This window comes from Trichosurus vulpecula, chromosome 1 (genome assembly GCF_011100635.1).
Source record: "Trichosurus vulpecula isolate mTriVul1 chromosome 1, mTriVul1.pri, whole genome shotgun sequence".
Taxonomy (NCBI): Eukaryota; Metazoa; Chordata; class Mammalia; order Diprotodontia; family Phalangeridae; genus Trichosurus; species Trichosurus vulpecula.
In genome coordinates this window covers 400,337,395-400,362,259 of record NC_050573.1, presented here as the reverse complement: position 1 = coordinate 400,362,259, position 24,865 = coordinate 400,337,395, and the positions used below count along the sequence as shown (strand labels likewise).

The following is a 24,865-nucleotide window of genomic DNA, read 5'->3' as shown; positions in this document are numbered from 1 at the left end:
TATATGTAAAATCTGGATAATAACAGCTTTAGTATCTACCTTCCAAGGTTCTTTTTTAATGAGGTAATTTGTATAAAGGGTTTTGTGAACCTTAAAGCTCTATGTAAATATCAATCTTGATTAGTTATGTCAGCAAGTCATCGATATCCATATAAATCAGCTATATTGTTAAGAAAGTGCTTTGCAAACCAGAATGCACTGTATCTGTCTTCCATGTTCCTTATTGTCTTTAAGAGGCAGCGTAGTATGGTGGAAGTAACCTAGACCAGGAGGCAGAAGACCTCTAGCACAGTTCTACCTCTGCCCTATTTCCTATCCATATCGCCTTGTTCAAGTCACTCCACTTCTCTGGTCCTCAATTTCTTCCCCTGTAAAACTGGAGTAATGATACCATCCATGCCTACCTCCCAGGCTTGTAAGGGATGCTTTAATAAAATGGATGCAAGAGTGCTTTTGTAAGTAGTATACAAAGCAATAAAACAAGAAAAAGAAATTGAGAGAATAAATAGATTTAGTTGAAGAGCTGAATTCCTAGTTTTTCTTAGGGAAACCATCCATCCTGTCATCTGTAAAAATTAATAATTTTGGGGAAAATATTTACAGAAAATTTCCCAAATAAAAATCTACTATCCAAGCAAGTGCATGCATGCATGTGAATGTGGATTTTTAGACTCTAGCTTAAAATATAGGAATAAGAGGCTTATAGTTAGGGACTGGATACACCAAAAAGCGCTGATTTGAACATATTTGTCTGGTGTCTTGAAAATCTAACTTGAAAGAACTTGAAGCTAAAAACGGATGGGGTAATGGGATAAACACATGCAGAGTCAACCAAGCTCAGGAACATAGAAAGAAGCTACAATGCAGGAAGAATAGCTCTTTAGACACCCAGAAAGTCACAGACAAAAAAAATCAAAATAGAAACCAAGAGCAAAACCCTTGGCCTAAAATATCTATGCACAAATGCCAAAGGTTAGACAGTAAACACAATGATTTGAGGAGACAAATTTTACTTCAGAGATTTTTTTTATGATGTCAACTTTAAATACTTTTTATTCTGTGGAACAAGAATTGCATTTCCACTTGTCTATAGTACTGATAAAATTCTATGTTGTTCACTTCTCTCCCTCTGTACCTATTCAAGTATTCAAAATGCCCAGATTTACACAGTAGCTTAAATGTTATTTTTAAACTGCCACTGCCTTGACTACAAATTTGAGTCCTTCCGCTTTTGAAAGTTGTGTGCACTGCTCTTTCTTCTGGTGTTTTCGGTCAGCCCCTTTAATTGTAGGTCCAGAAGAAGTACCTCTGGATGGGGCTGCTCCACCCTCTGGAAACTCCCCAGGAATACCTTCTGACATGGCCTCTGTACTCTGGTACAGCTTAGCAATGACAAGGGGGCAGATCTTCTCCGATTCATTCCACCCATGCCCAAGTTCTTCTTTCTCAACAGTCTGGTTCTTATTCAGACGGTTGATTGTTTTGTTGCATTTATCAAGGATCTTATATTTATCTTCATCACCAATTTTTCCTTGGAATTTCTCATCCTCTACTGTAGCCATCATGTTAAAATCCTAAGATCCAAGTGATTCTTGGAGGACACATTGTCTCTCTGCTTTCATCTTCAGCCTTGTATTTCTCAGCTTCCTGGACCATATGATCAGCGTCTTCTTGGCTCAGACTACATTTGTCATTGGTAATAGTAGTCTTATTCTCATTGCTCGTTTTCTTATCCCCAGCAGAAACTCTGAGGATGCCATCTGCATTTGTTACTTTAATCTGAGGAATACCCCTGGGGTCTGAGGAGACTGCTGTGAGCTCAAACTTGTCAAACAGGTTGTTATCCTTTGCCATTGCTCTCAAGTCTTTGTAAATGTGAACAAGCTCACCAGGCTAGGTGTCTGAGTACATGATAAATGCCCATATCTGCTTGGCAGAGATGGTGGTATTACATTTGATTAGAACTGTCATAATGCCACCAGCAGTTTCAATACCAAGAAGAAGAGGAATGATGTCCAAAAGCAGCAAGTCCTGAACCTTCTCAGATTTATCTCCAGACAAGGTGGCATCCAGGATGGCTGTACTATAGGCAACAACCTTATTAGGACTGGTACTCTTATTGGGCCCCCTGCCATTGAAGAAGTCCTGAACCTTCTCAGATTCATCTCCGGAAAACGTGGCATCCAGGATGGCTGCACCATAGGCAACAGCCTTATTAGGACTGGTACTCTTATTGGGCTCCTTGCCATTGAAGAAGTCCTGAACCTTCTCAGATTAATCTCTGGACAAGATGGCATCCAGGATAGCTGTACTATAGGCAACAACCTTATTAGGACTAGTACTCTGATTGGGCTCCCTGCCATTGAAGAAGTCCTGCAGAAATCATTGGATATGAGGGATACTGGTGGAAGCACCTACCAAGATGATGTCCTGAATCTGTGGTTTATCTGATTTGACATCTCCCCTAAGGCCTTTTCCACAGGGTTTTAATTTGTCAGGGAAGAGGTTCAGCTCTTCAATATGGGCACTTGTGACAGATGGAGAGAAGGTGACACTTCCTTAGAGGGAACCAATCTTAATATTGTTTTGGGTATGGGAAAAGAGGGCATACTGTGTATGTTCCCAGGTGGTGCACAGTCAGTGGACATCCTTCTTGCTCTCAATGATGTCCTCCTTATGCTTTCATTTGAATTCAGCAATTAAATGCTTGACCATGTGGTTCTCAAAGCTCTTCCCACCCAAGTGGGTATCCCCAGCTGTGGACTTGACTTCAAAGATACCATCTTCAATGGCAAGAATGGAGATTTCAAAAGTGCCACCTGCAAGGTCAAAGAACAACTAATTTTTCTTCTCACCAATCTAATCTAATAAACATTTATTATGCGCCTACCATGTGCCAGCACTGTGCTAAGCTCTGAGGATACAATTAATAAAAAGAAAAACAGTCCCTGCCTTCAAAGAGCTCACAATCTCATGGGGGGCTGGAGGGAGACAACACAAAAGGAAACAGAAAAGGGTGTGTGTGGGGTGGGACCAGAGGATACTTGGCATGGGAGCATCCTGTTCAATGGACTTAAGACCAGACAGAACAGCAGATGCAGAGTGGAGTAAGCTGAAAAGTTCAGGTTCTGCCCTCTACATAGGAAAGCATTGGGAGGAGTTTGGCACTCCCTCGTCCACCCAAAAAGCTTTCTAACCAGAGGGGAGAGGAGGCAGAGGGAGGTGGTGTCAGTCTAGCCTAGAGCAGCATGGTGATGAAGTTAGAGGCGATGAGATTAATGTGGGAGATTCCATAATCCATGGAGTTGAGTAGATGAAGAGTGGAGATGAACCAATCTTCTTATCCAAGCCACAATAAATAGCACCAGAAGTTGGCTCATTGACGATATTGATGATTCGGAGCCCATTGAGATCAGCAATAATTTCAGCATCTTTGGTGGCTTAATACTAGGAATCACTTAAATAGGGGGGTACTGTGATGAGAGCATTTCTAACAGTTTTCTCAAGGTAAGCTTCAGCAATTTCTTTCATTTTGGTCAATACCAAAGAAAGTACTTCTGGATAGAAACTTTTGGTCTCCCCTGCAGACTCCATTTGGATTTTAGGTCTGCCTGCATCATTCACCATTGGGAAAGGCCAATGCTTCATAACTGACCGTACAACTGCATCACCAAATCTGCAACCAATCAAACGTTGGCATCAAAGTCTGTGTTGGTGGGGTTCATTGAAACCTGATTCTTCGCAGCATCATTGATGACATAGTCTATGTCGCTGAAGACGATGTAACTTGGGGCGGTCCTGTTTCCTTGGACGTTAGTACTGATCTCTATTTTCCCATGTTGGAAGATTCCCAAATAGGAATAAGTGATACCAAGATCAATGCCAAGTGGAGGTCTTTCAACGTGGTTGCTGGGGCATCAGGGTGGTAGCTAGCCAGTGTGGGGTAAGAGAAGTCTCTGCTGTGCTGAGTCTGAGATGTTGAGTTTTGAGAAGCCAGATGAACAGTGAGATTTCAGAATGTAAGCAAATTTCAGTACATGGTAAACCAGACATATTTCATGTACGTTTATGTATGTATGCACACAAATATACATGTATTACATTACATAGGCACACAAATATATCCATTTTCTAAAAAGGAAAATTATTAACTTTTTTCTGAAATGAAAACAATATCTGACATTTCTATACCACTTTAAGGTTTGCAAAACCCTTTAAATACGTGATTTCATTTAAGCCCAGAGATATACTAGAGCCAGTTCAAATCAGCTCTTGAGAACCAACTGTTAAATTTTTAATGTTGGCATTTATGGCCAATGCTACTCATTGGGGTTTGATTTACTGTTTGGTTGATTTTTAGACTAAGAAAGGGATGGAGAAAATGTTAATAAGGCAAATTAAACTTAAGACATTTGACTTGGTGACAGCTGTTTAAAAAACTCCGTTGTAAAAAGCAGCTGTAAGACTTACAATAAACCTGTGAGGAAGTTAAGACTATAATTATTATTCCAATTTTTAAAAATGAGGCAACAATCTCAGAAAGGTCAAATCACTGTGTCTCGATAATTTCTCGGACATAATGTATTACTTCACTGGTTCTTGCTTCAAGAGACTGATAATGGTACTGAATTCACTTAGAAGATGAGGCATGGGAACCTTTCAAAGTTGACTGATGAGTCAAATTCAAAGTAATCAGGTAAGGGAAAAGTTGAGCACCATCTAGTGGGAAGTCAGTTAATCACTTGTATACAATTGGGCAGCAAGGTTTGGTTCAGTAAGGAGAAAACTCAAAGAATGTGAGCCACGGAAACTTTCTTTGGAGGATATACGTAGGTTGAAAAGATTGGTTAATGTGCCCTCAACTGGATTTAAAAGTAAGACCCCACTTTGGCACCACTAAGTACTCAGTGCCGAAAAGACAACCAGCTTTTTTCATCTACAGCTGCATATTTTTTTGTTACCTTCAAATGGGGGCGGGAGGGCAAAAATAAATGTATAATCTACATAGAATGTTTAAATATGAGCCTCGCATTTGCATGTCACTCTTTTACACAAAAACTTTCAGTGGCCTCCAAGTAAAATTGAAACTCTTTCTTAGCATTCAAATCTGGTTTTGCTTTAACCTTTTAGTCTCATATTAAATCTCCCCTCAATGTTACAACCAAACTGAAATGATGATTACATATATATATATAATATATATATGACATTATATTTCACATGTTATATATACATATGATAATTATATTAATAATAACAACAACATAGTAATAACAATAGCTGGCACTTATATAGTCCTTACTGTGTGCCAGGAACTATGCTAAGCATTTTACACATATGTCATTTGATCCTCACAACAAACCTACAAGGTAGGTGCTATTATCATCCCCATTTTACAATTAAAGAAACTGAGGAGAGAGTGGTTAAGTAACTAGTCCAAAGTCACGCAGCCTGAGGCTGGATTTGAACTCAGGTCTTTCTGACGCTAGGCTCAATGCTCTACGCGCTGCATCACCTTGTTGCCTCACTGGGACAAGGCCTTAGATGTTATTGGGAGTCAAAAGACTTAGGTTCTAATTCTGGCACTGTCACATACTACCTGTGTGGTTTTGGCCAAATCATTTTCCCTTCTTTGAGCCTCAGTTTCCTCCTTTCCAAAAGAAGGGGTTAAATGAGATGACCTCTAAGGCCCTTCCCGTTCTAAATCTATGATCCCGTCATCCTCTCCTTCCCCTGACCATTTGCTCTCTCTTCTCGGTGCCTTTGCTCATAGCATTTACAACCATTCCAGAAGCGTCTACCTTCCAGCTGAATTTCTTTGTTGTTGTTGTCAGTCACATCTGGCTCTTCGTGACCCTGTTTGGGGTTTTCTTGGCAAAGTTTCTGGAGTGGTTTGTCATTTCCTTCTCCAGCTCATTTTACAGATGAGGAAACTGAGGCAGAGTTAAGTGACTTGCCCAGGGTCACACAGTTAGTAAGTGGCTGAGGCCATATGAGTCTTCCTGAATCCAGGCCTGGCACTATCTACCGCACCACCTATCAGGCCTTTAAAGTGCATCTCAAATGTTACCTTCTCTAGGAAGCTTCCTGACTCTCTCTCAATAATGACCTTCCTTTTTGGACTTCAGACAGCACTCTGTGTGCACTCTCCAGTGTACTTTTCATACCACATTTTATATTACTGAAAATCTGTATTTAAATCTCTTATCTTCTACAGACTGTGTATGCTAAAAGGAGAAAAACCACATTTTATATAAAATTCATATCTTTCTCCAGAACCTAGCACCTGGTAGCCGCTGAATAGATAAATATTTGTTAGATGAATGACAATGTGGAAAAGAACTTTTCATGTCACAAAGAAAGATACTCCATCATCTGAAAGTCATATGTAGCACACTGAACTAATTACCACTTATGGACAGTAAAGGTCTATTTAGATTTCATTTAGACTTCAAGGCTAATGAGTTACTCATTTTCAATTAGAGCTGTGGTATAGCCAATAGACTAAAAAGTGAGATGCTCCATTTTCTTTGGAGTCTATGGCTCTGAAAATGCATCCTGAAGAGTTCAGAGTGGAAATTCAGCAAGTGGCGACTAGGAAAGAAAAGAAAAATGACAAACTGGCAGCTGAATTTGAGAACACCATTCATTTGGTTGGATCCCATGAATATGAAAATTTTCAGAATTTCAGAACTTAAATGTCACATGTGGGTATTGTGAAACACTGCATTTCAAAGGATCAATAGCATTGTAGCGCTAGGAGAAACCTCTGAAATGACCTAGTCCCCAAATCTTCATTTTACAGATGAGACAACTGAGACCTGGAAAATATGAACTCAAGGTCACCTGGCTAATTAATAGCACAGCTGAAACTAGGACTCAAGTCTCTTACTCCTAATATACTCTGTAATTTCCTCAGATAATTGATAGGATGAAACTGTCTATAAAATAGCAGAGGGGATTGTGTAAGCAAGTCAACCAGTTTAATTGGTTAGATTTCTGTAAATGCCTCCTGAGCTTCACACTGGACAGCTTTCAGTTTTGGGTCTTAATTTTCTTATTTGCAAAATGTGGGAGTTTAGCCAGATGATCTCTAAGATCCTTTCAAGCATTAAAATGCTATGATTCTTAAGGTAGTATTTATAATGGTGTAAAATACTCAGAAATTCAGGAAACTACTGGTCTGACTTTCCACCCCAAATTCTGAGGGAGTAATGAGAAGGCTGTATTCATCAGCATCCTCTAAAAATTCATGTTTGAAAAATTACAGTTGGAGCCCGAGTTGTCACTTGGAAAGATCAAATGCCAACAGAATGGCCGACAAATGCTACCGCTACTGCTGATGTTGCCAATAGATTTAAAAAGTTATCATATTTTACACTTCTCATCCTTAAAGCATAATCTTTGTCATTTTCCCCATTCAAGTAAGTTGCTAAGAATTCTTCCTTATTTTTTTAGCCATGCATTACCTTGCCATTTCCGCCAAGTACCGGGCTCCCAACCACTTGTCCATCAGTTTGTAAACTTCCACCGCCCTTCCTAGAAGTTCTTCCATGTGAGCAAGGGCCTTTGTCTTGATCAGCTCAAGGCGGAACTGGGCTGCTTGTGCTGTATTTAAAAAGTGAGGTCAGGGAAGTCAAATGAATCAAAGTTACTTGAAACAAAGAACACCCTGTCAAATAGTGAGGATCTGAACGCACAGCCATGTGTTCCCATAAACAAGAAGCAGCTCTCCTAACTTTTGAACCTCTTTGGTTTATTTAATTCAGAAGCAAAGTATAGAAAGATATTTACATTAAAACTAGAATTGGTTTTCATTCTTTGGGCTGGATTACATGACGTGATCAGCCTCTGTGATCAGTTCTTAAGTGAGAAGGCAAAGATGGAAATACCACAAGTGTGTGGCTTTAAATTTTGAAGGGTGAGGGGCAGCTAGGTGGCACAGTGAGTAGAGCACCGGCCCTGGAGTCAGGAGGACCTGAGTTCAAATGCAACCTCAGACACTTGACTCGCTTGACTCGCATGACCTTGGGCAAGTCACTTAACCCCAATTGTCCCACCTTCCCCCCTCCAAAAAAAATTTTCAAAGGGTGGGCAGGAGACACTTCTAATCATAATTAAGAAATAATAACTATCCTGATTATTTCACCATTTTGAAACCACAGGGAGGCAATTGGTTAAGTTCTTGTGACTTTGTTTCCCTGCTAGGTTTTCTAGAATCAAAAGGCTCACTAAGGGAACACTAGCAGCCATTTAGATGATGCCATCCTACAGGCTTTAAAGGTTAGAGGGGCACGTGATGCACAGAAGAGCCATAGCAATCATGTAGGATACAACCGGGCAATAGAATGGAAGCATGAGACCTGACTTCAATCATTCTGGATCTTCTATTCCTCCTATTTTGAACTTTTGTGGTAGACATTGGGAAGAAGCCAGGAAGTACCAGGAATACTAGTTGGGTCATGACTCTACCCCTTCCCACCCCCTAATCCTGCACTTTGATGGCTTTAGTCTCTAATCCGCTGGCTATAACGATTTGTAAAAGGTTATGGTATTTTGGCTCTATTTTCTGATCTCTCTGAAATGTTTCTTCTTTTTCATTTGGTTCCCAGAATTTCAAGATCATAGAACTTAAAGAGGCAACCTGTGAACCAGCTACAGGAAGGAAAGTACCTAACAATCTCCCATCAGTCCTGCCCCAGTGGCCATTTCTTCTATCTTACTGATCTTCAGAGAGGGGAATTTTACAAATTTTTCTCCCAAGAACTACATTTCAGTATCTAAGAATCCTCCATCAGGATTTTTTTTCATCTTAGATGCAGACCTAAATCATTCCCATTGTAATTCACCCCGTTTCTTTAAGCCGCCCTTCAGCCTCCTCCTGCTGGTGAATCTCAGCAATGTCTAGACTTTTCCCTTATCACACTTGTTCCACAGCTTTACTGACCCTCCTAGTTGCTGTTCACCCTTTCTAATACTTCTACATCCTCTTCTGAGGTTAGAGAAAAACTGTGACACCAAATTCAATTCAAAATTCAATTTAGGGAAAACACCAGCCAAGTCAAAAGGACAGGTGGAGCCTGAGTTGTCACTTGGAAAGATCAAATGCCAACTGCTAGTACTGATATTGTCAATACATTTAAAAATATATTGCATTTTATACTTCTCATCCTTAAAAGCAATCTTTGTCATTTTTCCTAATTTGAGTAAATTGCTAAGAACACTTTCTTATTTTTTAAGCCATATATCATTTGGCCTGCATAGGCAGAACGAGCATGGCATTGAACTGTTCACTTCACAATCTATTTGTTCTGCTGTGGTGTTGACACAGGGTTATTAACACTCTTTAGAATTCCTCTGTGATTTGTCAGTTTAGTGAGTATTTGTTTTTCTCTGAAAATGATATGGTTGTTATATACCTTCACACTGAAGGGCTGCAAGATGTTCATCCTTTATTTTCATTTTCAATTCTTGCTTCCTTTGTAGCTCCGCCTGTTCCTCTGGTGTTAGAACCACGGGAGGGACTTCTGGAGATTGAGCTACAGAGGAAGCAAAATGTTTTGAGTAAATTTTAAACTTTCTTAATATGTACAGGTATATCTACAAGTGTTATATGTGTGTATGGTTATTAAACAGTTAAATTCAACAAATATTTATTAAGCACTTCCACGTGGCCTGGGATCATCCTTGTGAGTTCAAATCTGGCCTGTGATACTTATTAGCTGTGTAACCCTGGGCGAGTCCCTTAAGCCTCAGTTTGCCTCAGTTCCTTATTGGTAAAAATGAGCTGGAGAAGGAAATGGCTAATGACTCCAGATTTTCACCAAGAAAACCCCACGTTAGGTCACAGAGAGTTGAGCACTACTGAAAAACGACTACACAAGAGCAACATGGGATGCAAAGACAAAAACAAATAAGTCCTTGACCTAAAGAAGTTTACATCCTAATGGTGGTACTGGTGGTTGTTGGCAGTATGGACACCAATATAGACTGAGGAGGGGCAGCTGGGTGCTGCAGTGGATGGAGCGCTGGTTTGGGAATCGGGAAGACTCATTTTCATGAGGCCCAATCTGGCCTCAAATCTGGATGCTTCTTAGCTTTGTGACCCTGGGAAAGCGACTTAACCTTCTTTTTACCTCAGTTTCCTCAGCTGTAAAAATGAGCTGGAAAAGGAAAAGGCAAACAAACCATTCCAACGTCTTTGCCAAGGAAACCCCAAGTAGGGTCACGAGGAGTTGGATGGGACTGGACATACAGGGAGAAGGGAGAATAAGAAGGGAGAATACAAATACTCGTGAGATGGCTAACAGCCAGGATTTACAGAGGGCCTTAGGGGTTGTCAAGTACTTAGAAAAGCTTACTTCACTGTATCTTTGCAATAGCTCTTTATTATCACCTTCACTTTACAGACGAGGAAACTGAAGCACCCAGAGGTTAGGTGCCTTGCCCAGGGTCGCAGAGTACGTGTCTGAGGCTGGATTTCAAGTCCCTGATTCCCAGTGCGTGCTTTATCTACTGCACTACTCCTTGTTCAGTCAGCTACTACACTACTGCACTTGTTGTTCAGTTGTTTCAGTCATGTCTCACTCTTTGGGACTCCATTTCGGGGTTTGCTTGGCAAAGATGCTGGAGTGGTTTCTCATTCCTTGTCCCGTTCATTTTACAGAGGAGTAAACTGAGGCAAGCATGGTTAAATGACTTGCCCAGGGTCACACAGCTAGCGTCTGGGGCCAGATTTGAATTTAGGAAGAGTCTGTGCCCCATGGCGCCACCTAGCGGCGCCTCTGCATTCCTTAGCTGCCTCTAAGACAAGGCTTCTGAGGAGGACCGATGAGAATGGAGTTCAGTGGACAATCCAGTCTGACCGGATGCTAGAGTTCAGGGAGGGAAAGAGTATGAAATAAGACAGGGAAGGTAAATAGGAGCCAAAGGAAAGGGCCCTTTGATGCAAAATTTGAAGGAAAGCAGTTCTTAGCTCAGTCTTATTGATTCTGTTGAGCACAGGTAGTAATCACCTACTCGTGCCTTGAATTCTGTTTGTCTGCCTCTGGTTTCCATTTTCCAAGATTTAGCTCAAAGTGAACTTTGACTTTCTTCTAGAGGAATTAACTTCTTGCTACAGCTGGCTGCCCACTCCCCTGGAGAGAAGAGCATGCATCCTGCTTGCCCTGAGCTCCTGACAGCTTCCATTAATTTTTCTTGGTGCAAGGCCAGCGAGGAGGATGTTGCCTTGAGGTAAGTCTTGCCATGAGTTAGGAAGCGTTACTTTCCCATTGCAAGGGAACCTGTCATGAGATCCCATCAGAAGAGATTCAGTTGCACAGCACTTTTCTACCTAGTCTGTAAGGGGTATAAACGCTCTCCTGCCCTACAGGGCCTCGGCTCACTCTAGGCTCGGCATAGAGACGCTGACGACCACGTCCCAGTCAGAGCTGTACTCTGGTGGGGCTCCTCTGCTCACGGCACAGTGATTTAGGTTACAGATTCAAAACTTGCTGTGGCTGCTTCTGGTATGAAGTAGGCTGCTGAATAATACTTATTCTTGTCTATCATTTCAATAAACCTGATGCCATTAAAACCATAACTCTCATGTAAGTTATTTATTACACCGTAGGATTCAAATGTAAGCGGTCTGTTAGTCTGAGATTATATTTTATCCTAGAGATAATGAAGATTTCTGAGCAGAGGACTGACATGATGAAACACGAGGAAGATTATTTGGTCTATTGTACCTCTAGAAGATGAATTAGAGCTGAAGAAACAAATTAGGAGGCTTTTACAAGAATCCAAGAGAGAGGTGATAATGACTTGAACTAGAGTGGTATCAACAAGAGTTGAGAAAAAAAGATGAGTTCAAATCCAGGCTTAGAGGCTCCTTAGCTGTGTGACCCTGGGCAAGTCACTTACTTTCCTGTTTGCCTCAGTTTCCTCATCTGTTTTTTTTGTCTTTTGACAGGGCAATTGGGGTTAAGTGACTTGCCCAAAGTCACACAGCTAGTACATGTGTCCAGTGTCTGAGGCCGCATTTGAACTCAGGTCCTCCTGACTTCAGGGCCTGTGCTCTACTCACTGAGCCACCCAGCTGCCCCTCAGTTTCCTCAGGGTGGTTGTGAGGACCAAATGGGATAAAGTGCTCAAAACAGCACCTGGAACGTAGTAAGCATTATATAAATGTTAGCTATTATCGTGATTATTCTATAATTGGAAAGGGTAGAATGAACAGCACTGGGAGGGAATACAAGCCCGAGGTAGGTGAGAGAGTAAGAGCGTTTAGCCACTGTCTCTCTCAAGGTCCAGTCGGATTACATGAAGGGTACTTAAAGGGTACTGATGGATGTGATTATTTCAACTACTGACTTTAATCTTTGGAAAATAATGGAGAACTGGAGGAAAATTTAACATCGTGAATATCACAGAGACTTGTTCAGATGTGACTCACGATAGTAATATGACTCTGGAAGGAGGGGTTACCTTATCAGAAAGAAACAGAATAGGCACAAGGTAAGGGGGAGAGGAAGGAAGAGGAATGTTATGAGTTAAGAAGAGAGAGTTTTATGAAAAAAATCTCAGAACCCAGAGGGTTTTGTTGTTGTTGTTTTGTTTGAGGTGGAGCAGAATCATGATTGAAAACATTTGGATGAAAATCAACAGGCAGAAGCAGAACCTTTGATATCATCAAAATACTACAGATTACCTAAAGAGAGAGGAAATGAAGAATTTAATCATGAGCTTGCTGTATAGACATCATACAGTAATGATTAGTGAGTTCCGCGGCTGGAACACAGACACAGTCTCTCTCTCTGTCTTTCTGTCTGTCTCTCTATGTCTCTCTGTCTCTATCTCTGTCTCTCTCTCTCTTGCTGTCTCTTTCTCTTCTCATTCTCACTACTGCTTTACCCCCAAATCTCTTTCTTTCTCTCTGCCAATGGATAGGGTTCTGGGCCTGGAGTCAGGAAGATCTCAGTTCAAATCCAGCCTCAGATATTTAGTAGCTATCTGACCCTGGGCGATTCACACAACCTCTGTTTTCCTCAGTTTCCTCAATTGTAAAATTGGGATATAATCATAGAACCTAACTCACACGATTATTGTGAGTGAGAAAATATTTCAAAAGCACTTGCCATGTGCCTGGCATATAGTAGGCATTTAATATATGCTTGTTTCCTTCCAAAGTCAAAACAGTTAACACTTTGTTTTTTCAACTTGCTCTAATGATGATTTGTTGTAACTTTTAAAAAATGTATAACCACTTTTTGAATGGAACTTCTATTCTCTATCTGGTCCTTAAATGAGAGAGAGAAATTGACCAAAGGCTGTGATAAATTCAAGTCAGCAGGCACAGAGGAACTACACCCCAGAATACTAAAAGAAGGTGACTGCTGACGCACGCTCAGCAGTTACTGAAAGGTTATGGTACAGGTCACAGGACTGACAAAGGGTAAATGACCTCATTTTCAAAAATAGGGAAGAGGCTTCTGTGGACGGTTGTGGGAGGAAGAACAGGAGGAGAGAGAAGGGCTTGAGCTGAGTAATGAGAAGAAGGAAATAGTGTAAGTGATTTATAGGAATCTGGACTATTAAAGTAGGGCAGCGGTTGAATTTGGGGAGAAGAAATTTGGCAAAATGTGCAATAAACCGGGAAAAAAATTGAAAGAGGATATTGGCCCAGCTTCTACTAACAGAAACAAAATGAAGGACAACTAAGGAAGACATAGAGAGAGTTAGGAAGATTGAAGAGGATTAATCCTTCATGTGGAACTTGAAGAAGGAGGCTCCAGAAAGTTAAGGAGAAGGTAGTTGGTAAAACAAGGCAAAGCAAGGAAAGTAAGAAAAAGTAGGCAAAACAAGCAGAACATTACGTGAACTGGCAGTGTGCATTGCTAGGCAGTGGCAAAGTGGTTGTAAAAGAATTTACTTTTTAAAAATTAAAATTTGACTGTAAAAAAAGTTTTAACCACATGCATAGGTCTGAACTGTAAATACCTACAGTGACTTGCATCCGATGTAAGTTGAGGGAAGTGGAAAAATGTCTCTGTACTCTGAATTGTTAGACAGGATGAAGAGTTCACAAAGGAAACAGAAGCAAGACTTCACAAATGCACAAAAGAGGTAGATGAGGCAAGACTTGACCTTTGTCATAATGATAGCAAATGGAAGTGTTATAGAGAAGAGAAAGAGAAAGGAAAGAGCACCTGTACAATTAGAGCTTAGAAACAGATGGGAGGCTCTTCCTAAAAAAGATGATAGAGCTTGATGCTCAAAAGAGGAAGAAGCCACTTGTTCTAAGAATAACATGGTACAGACGCAGAAGCTCTCAACTGAGAGATCACCCAGTAATGAGCAGAGGAAGAGGGAAAATTGCTGATTCCCTGCTCAGCGGCACCAAAGCATCTGTCTGCCAACACGATTACAATAGAGGTGACTTTTGTCTTCCTGAGGATTGAATCCAAGAAATTTCCAAGATTTATCAAAGCAGATGACAACTGTCTTCTTCTGGTGAATCACATGGCCACATGTGATGTCCCTAGAAGGAGCCTAAAAATACTGTCAACCATTTGGAAGTCTTGGGAATGAAACTGAAGTCCATGGAGGCATGGACTCTGTTTTCCTCACTTGAAAATTTAAAGCAAGAGATATTGAAAAGAAAAATTAATTTAGGTAATGAACAGATAACTAAAGAGGTGCTGCCTGAGAATGAGATTTGGATTTCTGGATCATGGCTTACAGTATATGGTTGATAGATTACCTTTAAAAGGTAAAGATAGCGAAGAGAATATCTTCTGCTACTGCCTTTTAATCCTTTTCAAATTAAATTTCATAAGGTGCTCTTCCTGTTTTCCCTAGCCATATTTCATTTTCTTTAGTGAGTTGATTTTGGCTGAAAAACATTTACTACTTTATGACCTTGTTAATTTTGTAACAGAAACTGTATAGTGAGCGGGGTTTTATGATTATCGGAACAAGAGCTGAGTGATTTTTAAAGGTAGTCAGCATATGAAGAATATGTGAAAGATGTGGTGTAGGCCTCTAGGATTGCCAGTATTTTTGGCCCACTGCTGCTGTTGGGGGTGGATGCCACATCCTGAACAATCTATGCCCATCCTAGATAGAAGACGGCAACATCGAATCCAGCATGCCAGACAGCAGTCAAGGTAGCAGATTGCACCCTTGCTAGGCTGGTCCAGCATTTTGTATTTCATTTAAAACCATTTACTTGAATAAAGGAAAAATAGCTCTTAAAAACAAACAAATAAACAAAAAAGGTTGAGAATAGTTTTTGCAAACCTAATCAAAAGTGCTTTAAATTAGAATGGATGGGAGGAGGAGAAGATTGCTTATGTGTATCCTGAAATTAGGTGTGATAGGGAGCAGACAAAGAGAAGGGAGTATAGCAGCTAGAACAAATTTACCAGAGATAAGGAGCCAGTGGTAAAATCCATGGCCTCAAGAGCCTAGGCAACAAGCAAGAGCTATTAGAGGTTTCAACACAAGGGGAAATGTGATTTCATAGGTATGATTGAGACACGGCAGTACGACTCCCACGATGGCTGTGGCTCTGTAGGGGTACACCTTATTCAAAAGAAGCCGAATGGATAAAAGGGGAGGAATGGGGTAAAGTTCTATACTCACATGAGGAAATTCAGGAACCAGCAGAGAAAGCATGATGGATGGTATTTGAGTAAAGGTCAAAGGAGGGGGAAACAGAAATGATTTTGTTATTGGAGCATACTACAGACCACTTGGACAGAAAGAGGAATAGATGAGTTTGGAAGACAGATCACAAACCCAGCATTTATGGAAGTATGATATGGTAACAATGGGGAACTTCAATTATCCAGACATCTGCTGGAGCTCTCTGTCAAAAGTAGATCTGCTAATTGACATGTTTTGGTGAAGATTCCATCCTTCAAAAGAGGTGGAATCTACAAGAAAAAGTTACATTATGGGTCTGATTCACACTGACAGGGAGGAACTGGTTGATAGAGTGTAAATGATGGGAATCTTAGGACTAAGTAATCATGATATCCTAGAGTCTGTGATAGGAAAGAAGAGGAAATCAGGGTAGGTCTGACATGCACTGCAGATTTCGAGAAAGCAGATTTCAGAGTTCAAAGGAAAGACAGGGAGATTCCATGGAGTAAAATCCCTTGTTAAAATCAGCACAATGGGGATAGGAAAAGTTCAAGAACGAAATTCTAAAGACAGAAAAGGAAATAATTCCAATGAGGAGAAAAAAATGGGCTTTGTCTGAAAAGACCAATGTGCATCAACCATCAACAAAAGAAATGTACAAAAGATGTAAGCAAGGCTGGGGAGCAGAGAACTGAACATGAGTATAGAACATTTCTGTAAAAATAGTGCAAGGAATGCTGAAACTCAGAATGGGCTGAAGCTGGCAAGAGAAGCTAAGAACAACACAAAAGATTTTTTTTTAAAGCTATATTGTAGACAAAAGAAGGATAAAATAAGGAATGTGACCTTTTCTGTTCAATTCATACACACACACACACACATATGTTCACACAGTGGTAAGAAGAAGTGATACAAGGACATTCTCAAGGTCTCTCTTAAGAACTTTGGAATTGATTGTGTGACCTGGGAGACACTGTCACAGGACTGCTCAGCATGGTGCACCCACATCAGAGAAGGTGCTATGTTCTATGAGCAAAGCAGAATTGAAACAGCTCAAAGGAAACACAGGATGCTTAAATTTAGAGAATCCACCCCAAATTTTCCCACGGACTATTTGTGCCTGACCCGTGGTAGAGCTTCCTGAGCTCATATTGGTCTGATCAGCCACAGCTGGACACACTGAAACTTGACTTTAGCACAGTGATGTTATTTTGGTCCTCTCTGAGAATGAAGGACAACAACCAACCAACCGTGTTTGTGTGTGTGTGTGTGTTACACAATTTTTTTTCTCTGCAAAAGAATGATTTTCACATTTGAAGTGACAACAAAACTAAAAGGAAGTTAATGCTCAAAAAGAAGTAAGGAGATGGTAAGATGGTAACTGTTTGCTCTAGTTGAATTCGGCTCACTTGACCCAGATAACTACATTCTTGCATCCTGAAAGATGGGCAGATATGATTACTGAGCTACTGTCAGTGATATGGAAAAAGGAGAGGTGCCACAAGAATAGAGAAGGGCAAATGTCCTTATGTAAAAAAAAATTAAGAGAAGATAATCTATAAACCAATGATCTTGACTTTGATTCTTGGGAAAAGGCTTGGCAAACATCTAGAAGGAGAAATGGTGATTACAAAAGGCTAATATGGCTTCAGTAAGACTAGGTCTTGCCATTTACTTTTTTTTGGACAGGATTACTAAACCAGCCAATGAGTAGAATGCTGTAGACATAGCTTGCCTAGATTTTAGCAAGGACTTTAATTAAAAATTTTATACTATTACCGTGTTTCCCCATGTATAAGCTGCACCCTTCTTCAAAAAATTTGGGGTCTAAAACTGGGTGCATCTTATATAGTGGTTGTAGATTTTTTTACTTGCATTTCAAGTTCAATAGCTTTTTGTAATACATTTTTTTTTCAAATTTCGGGCCACAAAATTAAGGTGTGTCTTACACATGGGGAAATACAGTATTCTGGTGAAGATAGGAGAGACATGGTTTAGACAATAAGATAGTCAGATGGTTTCAGAACCAATTTGAACGTCTAGATTCCACAGGTAGTTGGGATGGTTCAATGGCAGCATGGCAGAAGATCTTCAAGGGATTTGTGCTTTGTTCTGTTTGCTTAGCAATTTTATCAATGACTTGGATAAATATATAAGTGGCATGCTCTTACAATTTGCAGGTGGCACAAAGCTGGGAGAGATAGCTAACACAATGGATGACAGGGTCAGGATCCAATAGCATCTAAATAGATTATAGCATTAGGCTGAATCTAGTAAGGTTAAATTCAGTGGGGATAAATAAAAGGTCTTGCACTTGGTTATCACAAAATCAACTTCGCAAGTATATGGTTGGAGCTGGGGGAGGCATGTGTAGACAGAAGTTGCTCTGACGTAGGAGTTTTAGTGCACTGTAAGCTCAATCTGAGTCAGCACTGTGATGCTACAACCCAAAACTAAGGCAATCTTGGGTTGCATTAAAAGGGGCACAGTTTCCAAGCAAAGAATGGTGATGCAGTCACACTAATGCCCACATTGGATTTCATCTGGAGAACCATGTTCAGTACTAGCTGCCGCAGTTTTAAAGTGATGTTGATAAGCTAGAGAGTTTTAAAAAGGGGACAACCAAGATGATGAAGAGACTTGAATCTCTTTTATGTGAGAATTGCTCAAAAGGAATGCCTAAGAGAAGACTCGGGGGGGCACAATCGCTATCTACGAATATGCGAAGGACTGTCATGTGAAGAAGAAACTGTACTTGTTGCACTTGACTCTAGAGTGCAGAATCAGGAAAAGAGTGGAAGTTTCAATGAGGAACATTGAGGCTTGATGTCAGAAGAGTCTTCCTCACAAGTGGAGCTATCCAAAAGTGAATTTGTCAAGGGGTGGTCAATTCCCCCATCCTGGAGGGCTTTAAGCAGAGTCCAGATAATCACTTGTTAGTTAGGTATGTGATAATGGAATTCCTTTCATGTTGGAGTTTGACTAGATGGCTGCTGAGATCCTTTCAGTCTTCAAGGTCTGTGGTTCTGATTATGCATTGGTGAATGAATGAATGAAGTATTTGTGAAGTGCTTACTATGTGCAAAGTAGAGTATAAATCAAAAAACTTAACTTTAATTCTTTGCAAAAGGAGAAAAGTTAGTAAAAATCTAGCCAGAGGAGAGGTGATCACAAAGAGATAGCATGACTTTATAAAAATAATGTGATGCCAGATTCTAATCATTTTCTCTTTGGACAGGGTTTGACAGGTATATGGTTTGCCTGGATTTTTGGCAAAATATTTGACAATGTCTCTCATATATTTGCTATAACTGATGAATAAGATGGAAAGGTGAGATGGAAAGTAGCATTGCTTAATGGAATCAGAACTGTTGGAATTGCTGGACCCGAAGAATAGATGCTAACAATTCTCTGTGAACCTGGATGGAGGACTCTGTTGGAGTTCCCCAAAGATCTCTGCTGGACCTACTCTCAACAAATTCTTCTAGGTATAGGTGGCAAGCTCACAAAATTTCCAGATGACAAAAATCTAAGAGGGATAGTTAAGATGATGGATGACAGAATTAGGATCTAAAACTTTTGTAACCATCTAATGGAATGAAATCTAATAAGATAAATCTTGATAGGGATAATTGTAATGTCATACACTTAGGGAATCAAGCACTTACTATGCTACAGGCACTGTGCTAAGCACTGGGAATAGAAATACAAGAAAAATAAGGACAGTTCTTGCCCTTGAGGAAATCAAATTCACATAAGGGAATGTAACATGTAAAAGAATTCTGAAAGCAAAAGGTGGGGTGGGGTTGGGAGACAGGGAAAGTTCATTGTGGGGGCATGGTGGAGGATGAAGTCTTGAGATTTTGGAGAAGAGCATAAAGAAGAATGAAAGAATGACCATGGCTGGCCTGAACACTTTCCTTAAAATGGAGAGTCTGGGAAAAATTAGAAGGGGTTTCATGGTTAGAATGATCTTCTAAGGTAATCAGGCTGTTAGGGAATGAGGGAGAAATGGTTGCAAGAGTAAGGAACAGGGGCAGCTAGGTGGCACAGTGAATACAGCAGCAGCTCTGGAGTCAGGAGGACCTAAGTTCAAATTGGACCTCGGATACCTGACACACTTACTAGCTGTGTGACCTAGGACAAGTCACTTAACCCCAATTGCCCTGCCTTCCCCCCTCCAAAAAAAGAGTAAGGAACAGAACCTGGAAAGAAATGAAGGAATGGTTAAAAACCGTAAGACAGGAGAAGACACAGCTAGATGGCAGTTAGTTTTGACAAGATCTGGGGGTTTTAGTAAACCTCAAGCTCAATAGGTCACCTATGACACAGAAGCCCAAAAATCTAATGCAATCTTAAGATGAGGTATCATTTCTAGCACATCGAGTCATGTTCTATACTCTGCCCCGGACATGTCAACCTGAAGTATTATTTTTAATTCTGGTCATCATATTTTAGCAATGTTAGCCTAGCTCACAAGAGACTTAGGAGTTAACATGATAGCTATCTTCAAGTTAATCATATGGAACAGGGGTTGGTCTCAGTGAAGCTTGGCTTCACGGGGTAGTACTAGGAGGAATAAGCAAAAGCTGTGAGACAGATTTGGATTTGATATAAACACATTCTGATAACTGGAGCTATCCAAAAGTGGACTGGGTGAGGACTTAAAAAAACAAGGCAGGATGACTACTTGTCAGGCATGTCAATGAGATCATCTCCTAGGTGTAGGTTGGGCTACATAGCCTCAGAGGTCCTTTAAGGTCTGAGAGTCTGTTATTCTGTGACTGAAGAGAGAGTATGGATGGATTAACATCGGGCTCAGCTATCCTTAAGAGCTACATAACTATGCTTCACTTTCCTCATCTGTATGCTTGTTCGACTTTGCAGAGTTGTTGTGAGGAAAGCATAAATTTCAAAACCCTAAATAAAAGTGACTTATTCTATACCTCAATTAAGCTGGGATTTCATCACTATGGGTACTTCCTCTAATGGTACAGATTACAATGCACACAGGCCTTTTCACCCCGTGTACTCTTACCCACTGCCTCCCATAGACCCTGACCGCTCAGTGTACTACAGAAGACTTCCCTTGGGTGTTTTACAGCACTTGGCTCTAATTCTTATTCCTCATTCTACCCATATGGCCAGCACCAAGCTTTCTTATAAGTTTTCCACCAGAAAAAGACTAAGGAAGATAGATTATTTTCTGGAATACCAAATACCTTTCTTCTTCTTTTCTGGCTTCTTTGCATGTCTGCCACCTTTACCACCTTGCTGAGGAGATTTGTCTTTAGATTCATCTGGCATGTTTTCTTTTTCGTCTTCTAATTTCTTCAAATGTATTTCAGCATTTACCTAGAAATGACATTATTTTATAGTAATCTGAATTTTTGTGAAATATAATTTCTGTCTGAGTTTAGTGGTCAGAAGATTCTCTGATTTTCTGTTAAACTGATGGATGAGGAAGGAAGAGAAAAACTATTAGCCTTTGTACCAGAGAGGCCACCCTGCTGGGGCAGGGTGCCTGTGGCCAGTGTTTTTAAGCAGGAGAGGCATCTCAATCTTGCTAATATATAAGTGAAACTGACTTCTTGCAACAGAATTTTCCAGACTGTAGATTATCCTTATGTGGAGGCAGTAGAAAGTGCACAACCTCTTTCAGGAAGGATGCTAAACAATCGCTCAGTGTACTGGTTATTTTCATATACAAATGCATACATTTCTCTCTTTCTCTCTCCTGTATCTTTTTCTTTTTTTTTTCATTGCCTTCATTTTCCTATACTTTCTACATGTATCATTTGTTACAGTGTAGTGATATTCCACTACATTGGTGTGCCACAATTTGGTCAGCTGTTTCTCAATCAAGGGAGGCTTACTCCCCCCCACCCCCAGCCCCGCCCTGGCCAATTCTTAGGTACCACAAAAAATGCTGCTCTACCTAGTGGACCTTTGTTTCTATCTTTGGCTTCCATAGGATATAAGACAGAAGTGACATCTCTGAGTCAAAGGGGGTTGACATTTTAGACATTTTAAAGAATAATTTCAAATTAATTTCCCGAATGGTTGGCCTAATTTACAATTCCATCCATATATTACTATGACCACCTTTCTACACTCTATCTTTTGTCATCTTTTCAAATTTGCTTTAATTTACATTTTTATGACCATTTGTGATTTACAGCATTTTAAATTGCTTTTAGTAGGTTATTTAAAATTTTTTTTTGTTTATTGGAGGGGGGAAGGCAGGGCAATTGGGGTTAAGCGACTTGCCCAAGGTCACACAGCAAAGTAAGTGTATCAAGTGTGTGAGGCCTGATTTGAACTCAGGTCCTCCTGACTCCAGGGCCGGTGCTTTACTCACTGCTCCACCTAGCTGCCCCTTATTAATAGGTTATAGTTCTTCTTTTGAGAACTGTTTGCTTAGGATATAATTTGAAAAATGCTGTTCTGGACCATTGTAGTGAAACCATATTGATAATAGGACCAAACCACCTTTTATATTACTTCCATGTGAAAACTGATTTCGAATTCAATTCTAGGAAAAAAAAAGGAAAGATCAGCTTAGATTAAACTCTTCCTTCTCTGGACTCCTATTATATTTATAGTTAGTGCCACATAGTTTGGCACTTAATTATTCACTAATCAGTCCTGTCTCTCTCAAAAATTGTAAGCTCCCTGAGATGAGCAGCTCTGACATCAAATGCTTGGAACAGATGCTCAATAAATACACGCTGATGAACCGATTCTCTGTGTGGGGCAGTATTCATTTGGTGTCTGTTCTCAGTGGAGTGTTGGGAATTGAATGACTTTTCCTTTGGCTCCAGTCCCTTTTTCACTGGACCCTTTGGGTGACCTAATGAGGCCTATGGATCCCCTCTCAGAATAATGATTTTAAATGCATAGGATAAAACACATGGATTTACAAAGGAAAACCAATTGTATTGAAATATAGCCATATAGGCATGTATACACACACATATACATGCACATATATTAAACAAGTTCACAGACTCAAGGCTAAGAATGCTACTTTAGGAACATTTTTGTTATAAATGTGTTTCAAAATTGTACTTTACAATTCCTGGTAAACTGAAGGTGGTTAGTATTCCTCCCACAAGACGCAGGCAATCCATTTTCCAACTCGCTATCGAAAAGCGTGACAAGCTAGTCGTTTTGTCTTAAACCTGATATTTCTGCTTTGTCAGCATCCCCGTAATGACAACGATAATAATGATTATCATCATCTTCATGTTCCGGGGCTGTCTGCTTCAAGGTCTCTGGGTTCCTTTCGAAATTAAAATGAAAAGGTAATATCTTTCGTTACCTAGCTAATAAGATGGGCAAGGGCTTGGTAAAAAGGTATTTTGATGTGTGATAGTTAAATCTAATTTGTTTCCTTGAAATCATCTTGTGCTGGCTAATTAGAAGAGTATTTTGCTAAAACACTGCTGTAAAGAACATGACCTGTGCTGAGTCGGCACTGTTGCTTTCCTCTGGGCTTGCTTTGTTCTTCTCTGTCACTGTACTAGCTTTCTACGGTTAGCACTTTTATTTTGCTCATTTTTCAGTCTACCTCATGACTTTTAAAGTTGAGCTCTCCTCCTGGGCTACAGGGGGCACTCCTGAGGTGGGGGGTGGGAGGGGGAAGGTGGCAGAAGGGGGCAGGAAGGAGTAAGGGAAAGGTGGTAAGGGGGCATAGGGAGGTGGCAGGGTAAGGGAGGAAGGGGGACATGGCAGGGGGCAGGGGGAGGAGGAGTTGGTAGGGAGCTGAGGAAGAAGGGGGAGTGGCAGGGGGATGGGGGGAAGGGGGAGGTGGCAGGGGGTTGGGGGGAAGGGGCAGGTGGCAGGGGCCTGGGGAGGAAGGGGCAGATGGTGGGGGCTAGAGAAGGGGGAGGTGGCTGGGGCAGGGTGAGGGGGAGAAGGGGGAGGTGGCAGGGGGCTGGGGGAGGGGGGAAGTATCAGTGGAGAAAGGGGCTGGGGGAAGGGGCAGGTGGCAGGGTCCTGGAGAATGGGAGGTAGCTGGGGCATGGTGAGGTGGGGGACAAGGGGAGGGGGCAGGGGACAAGGGGGAAGGGAAAGGAGGCAGGGGATGGGGGAAGAGAGAGGTGGTACTGGTGGGGGGAAGGGGGAGGTGGCAAGGGGCAGGGGGAGAGGGGAAGGTGGCAGGGGCAGGGAGGAAGGGAAAATATCGGGGGAAAGGGGCTAGAGGCTGGGGGAAGGGGGAGGTGGCAGAGGGCTGGAGAAGGTGGCAGTAACAGGGGCAGGGGCTGGGGGGCAGGGGGAGGTGGCAGGGAGGGGAGATGGCAGGGGCAAGAGTGGGGGGTGGCAGGGGGCAGGGGGGGAAGGGGAAAACTGCAGGGGACAGAGGAAGGAAGGGGGAGGTGGCAGGGAGCTAGGGGAAAGGGGAAGGTGGCAAATAGGGGAAGGGGGAGGTGGCAGGGAGCTGGGAGAAATGGGGAGATGACAGGGGTGGGGGGGAAGGAGGAGGTGGCTAGGGGCAGGAGGAGGTGGCAGGGGCTGGGGTGAAGGGGGAGGTGGCAGGGGGCAGAGGGGGAGAAGGGGGAGGTGGCAAGGGCAGGGGGAAAGGGGAAGGTGACAGGTGGCAGGGGGAGGTGGCAGAGGCTGGGGTGAAGGGGGAGGTGGCAGGGGCAGGGGGGAGATGGCAGTGGCTAGGGTGGAGGGGCAGGTGGCAGGGGGATTGGGGGGGAGAAGGGGGGAGGTGGCAAGGGCAGGGGGGAAGGGGAAGGTGGCAGGTGGCAGGGGCAAGGGCTGGGGTGAAGGGGAAGGTGGCCAGGGCAAGGGCTGGGGGAAGAGGGAGGTGAAAGGGGGCTGATAGGGAGGGGCAGTGGCAGGAGACTGGTGGGGGAGAAAGGGGAAGTGGCTGGGGGCAGGGGGGAGATGGCAGGGGCTAGGGTGAAGGGGGAGGTGGCAGGGGTACGGGGAAGGGGAAGTTTGAAAGGGTAAGGGGGAAGGCAAAGGTGGCAGGGGGGAAGGTGGCAGTGGCTAGGGTGGAGGGGGAGGTGGCAGGGGGTGGGGAGAGAGGGGGGAGGTGGCAAGGGCAGGGGGGAGAGGAAGGTGGCAGGGGCAGGGGGGAGGAGTGGCTAGGGTGAATGGGGAGATGGCGGGGGGGGCTAGGCAGGTAGAAGGGGGAGGTGGCAAGGGCAAGAGGGGAAGGGGAAGGTGGCAGGGGGCAGGTGTCAGGGGCAGGGGCTGGGGTGAAGGGGGACATGGC

General features: G+C 42.1%; 1 protein-coding gene across 1 annotated transcript in view; it reads right to left on the bottom strand.

The window, feature by feature from the left end:
• Positions 1–24,865, bottom strand: part of SPEF2 (sperm flagellar 2) — a 212,752-nt gene that overhangs the window by 13,853 nt on the left and 174,034 nt on the right. The window contains exons 25-27 of the mRNA XM_036746413.1: positions 20,856–20,988; positions 9,420–9,539; positions 7,470–7,608 (exon numbers count right to left, since the gene is read on the bottom strand). Coding sequence (XP_036602308.1) covers positions 7,470–7,608; positions 9,420–9,539; positions 20,856–20,988 — 392 coding nt within the window. The remainder of the gene's footprint in view (positions 1–7,469; positions 7,609–9,419; positions 9,540–20,855; positions 20,989–24,865) is intronic.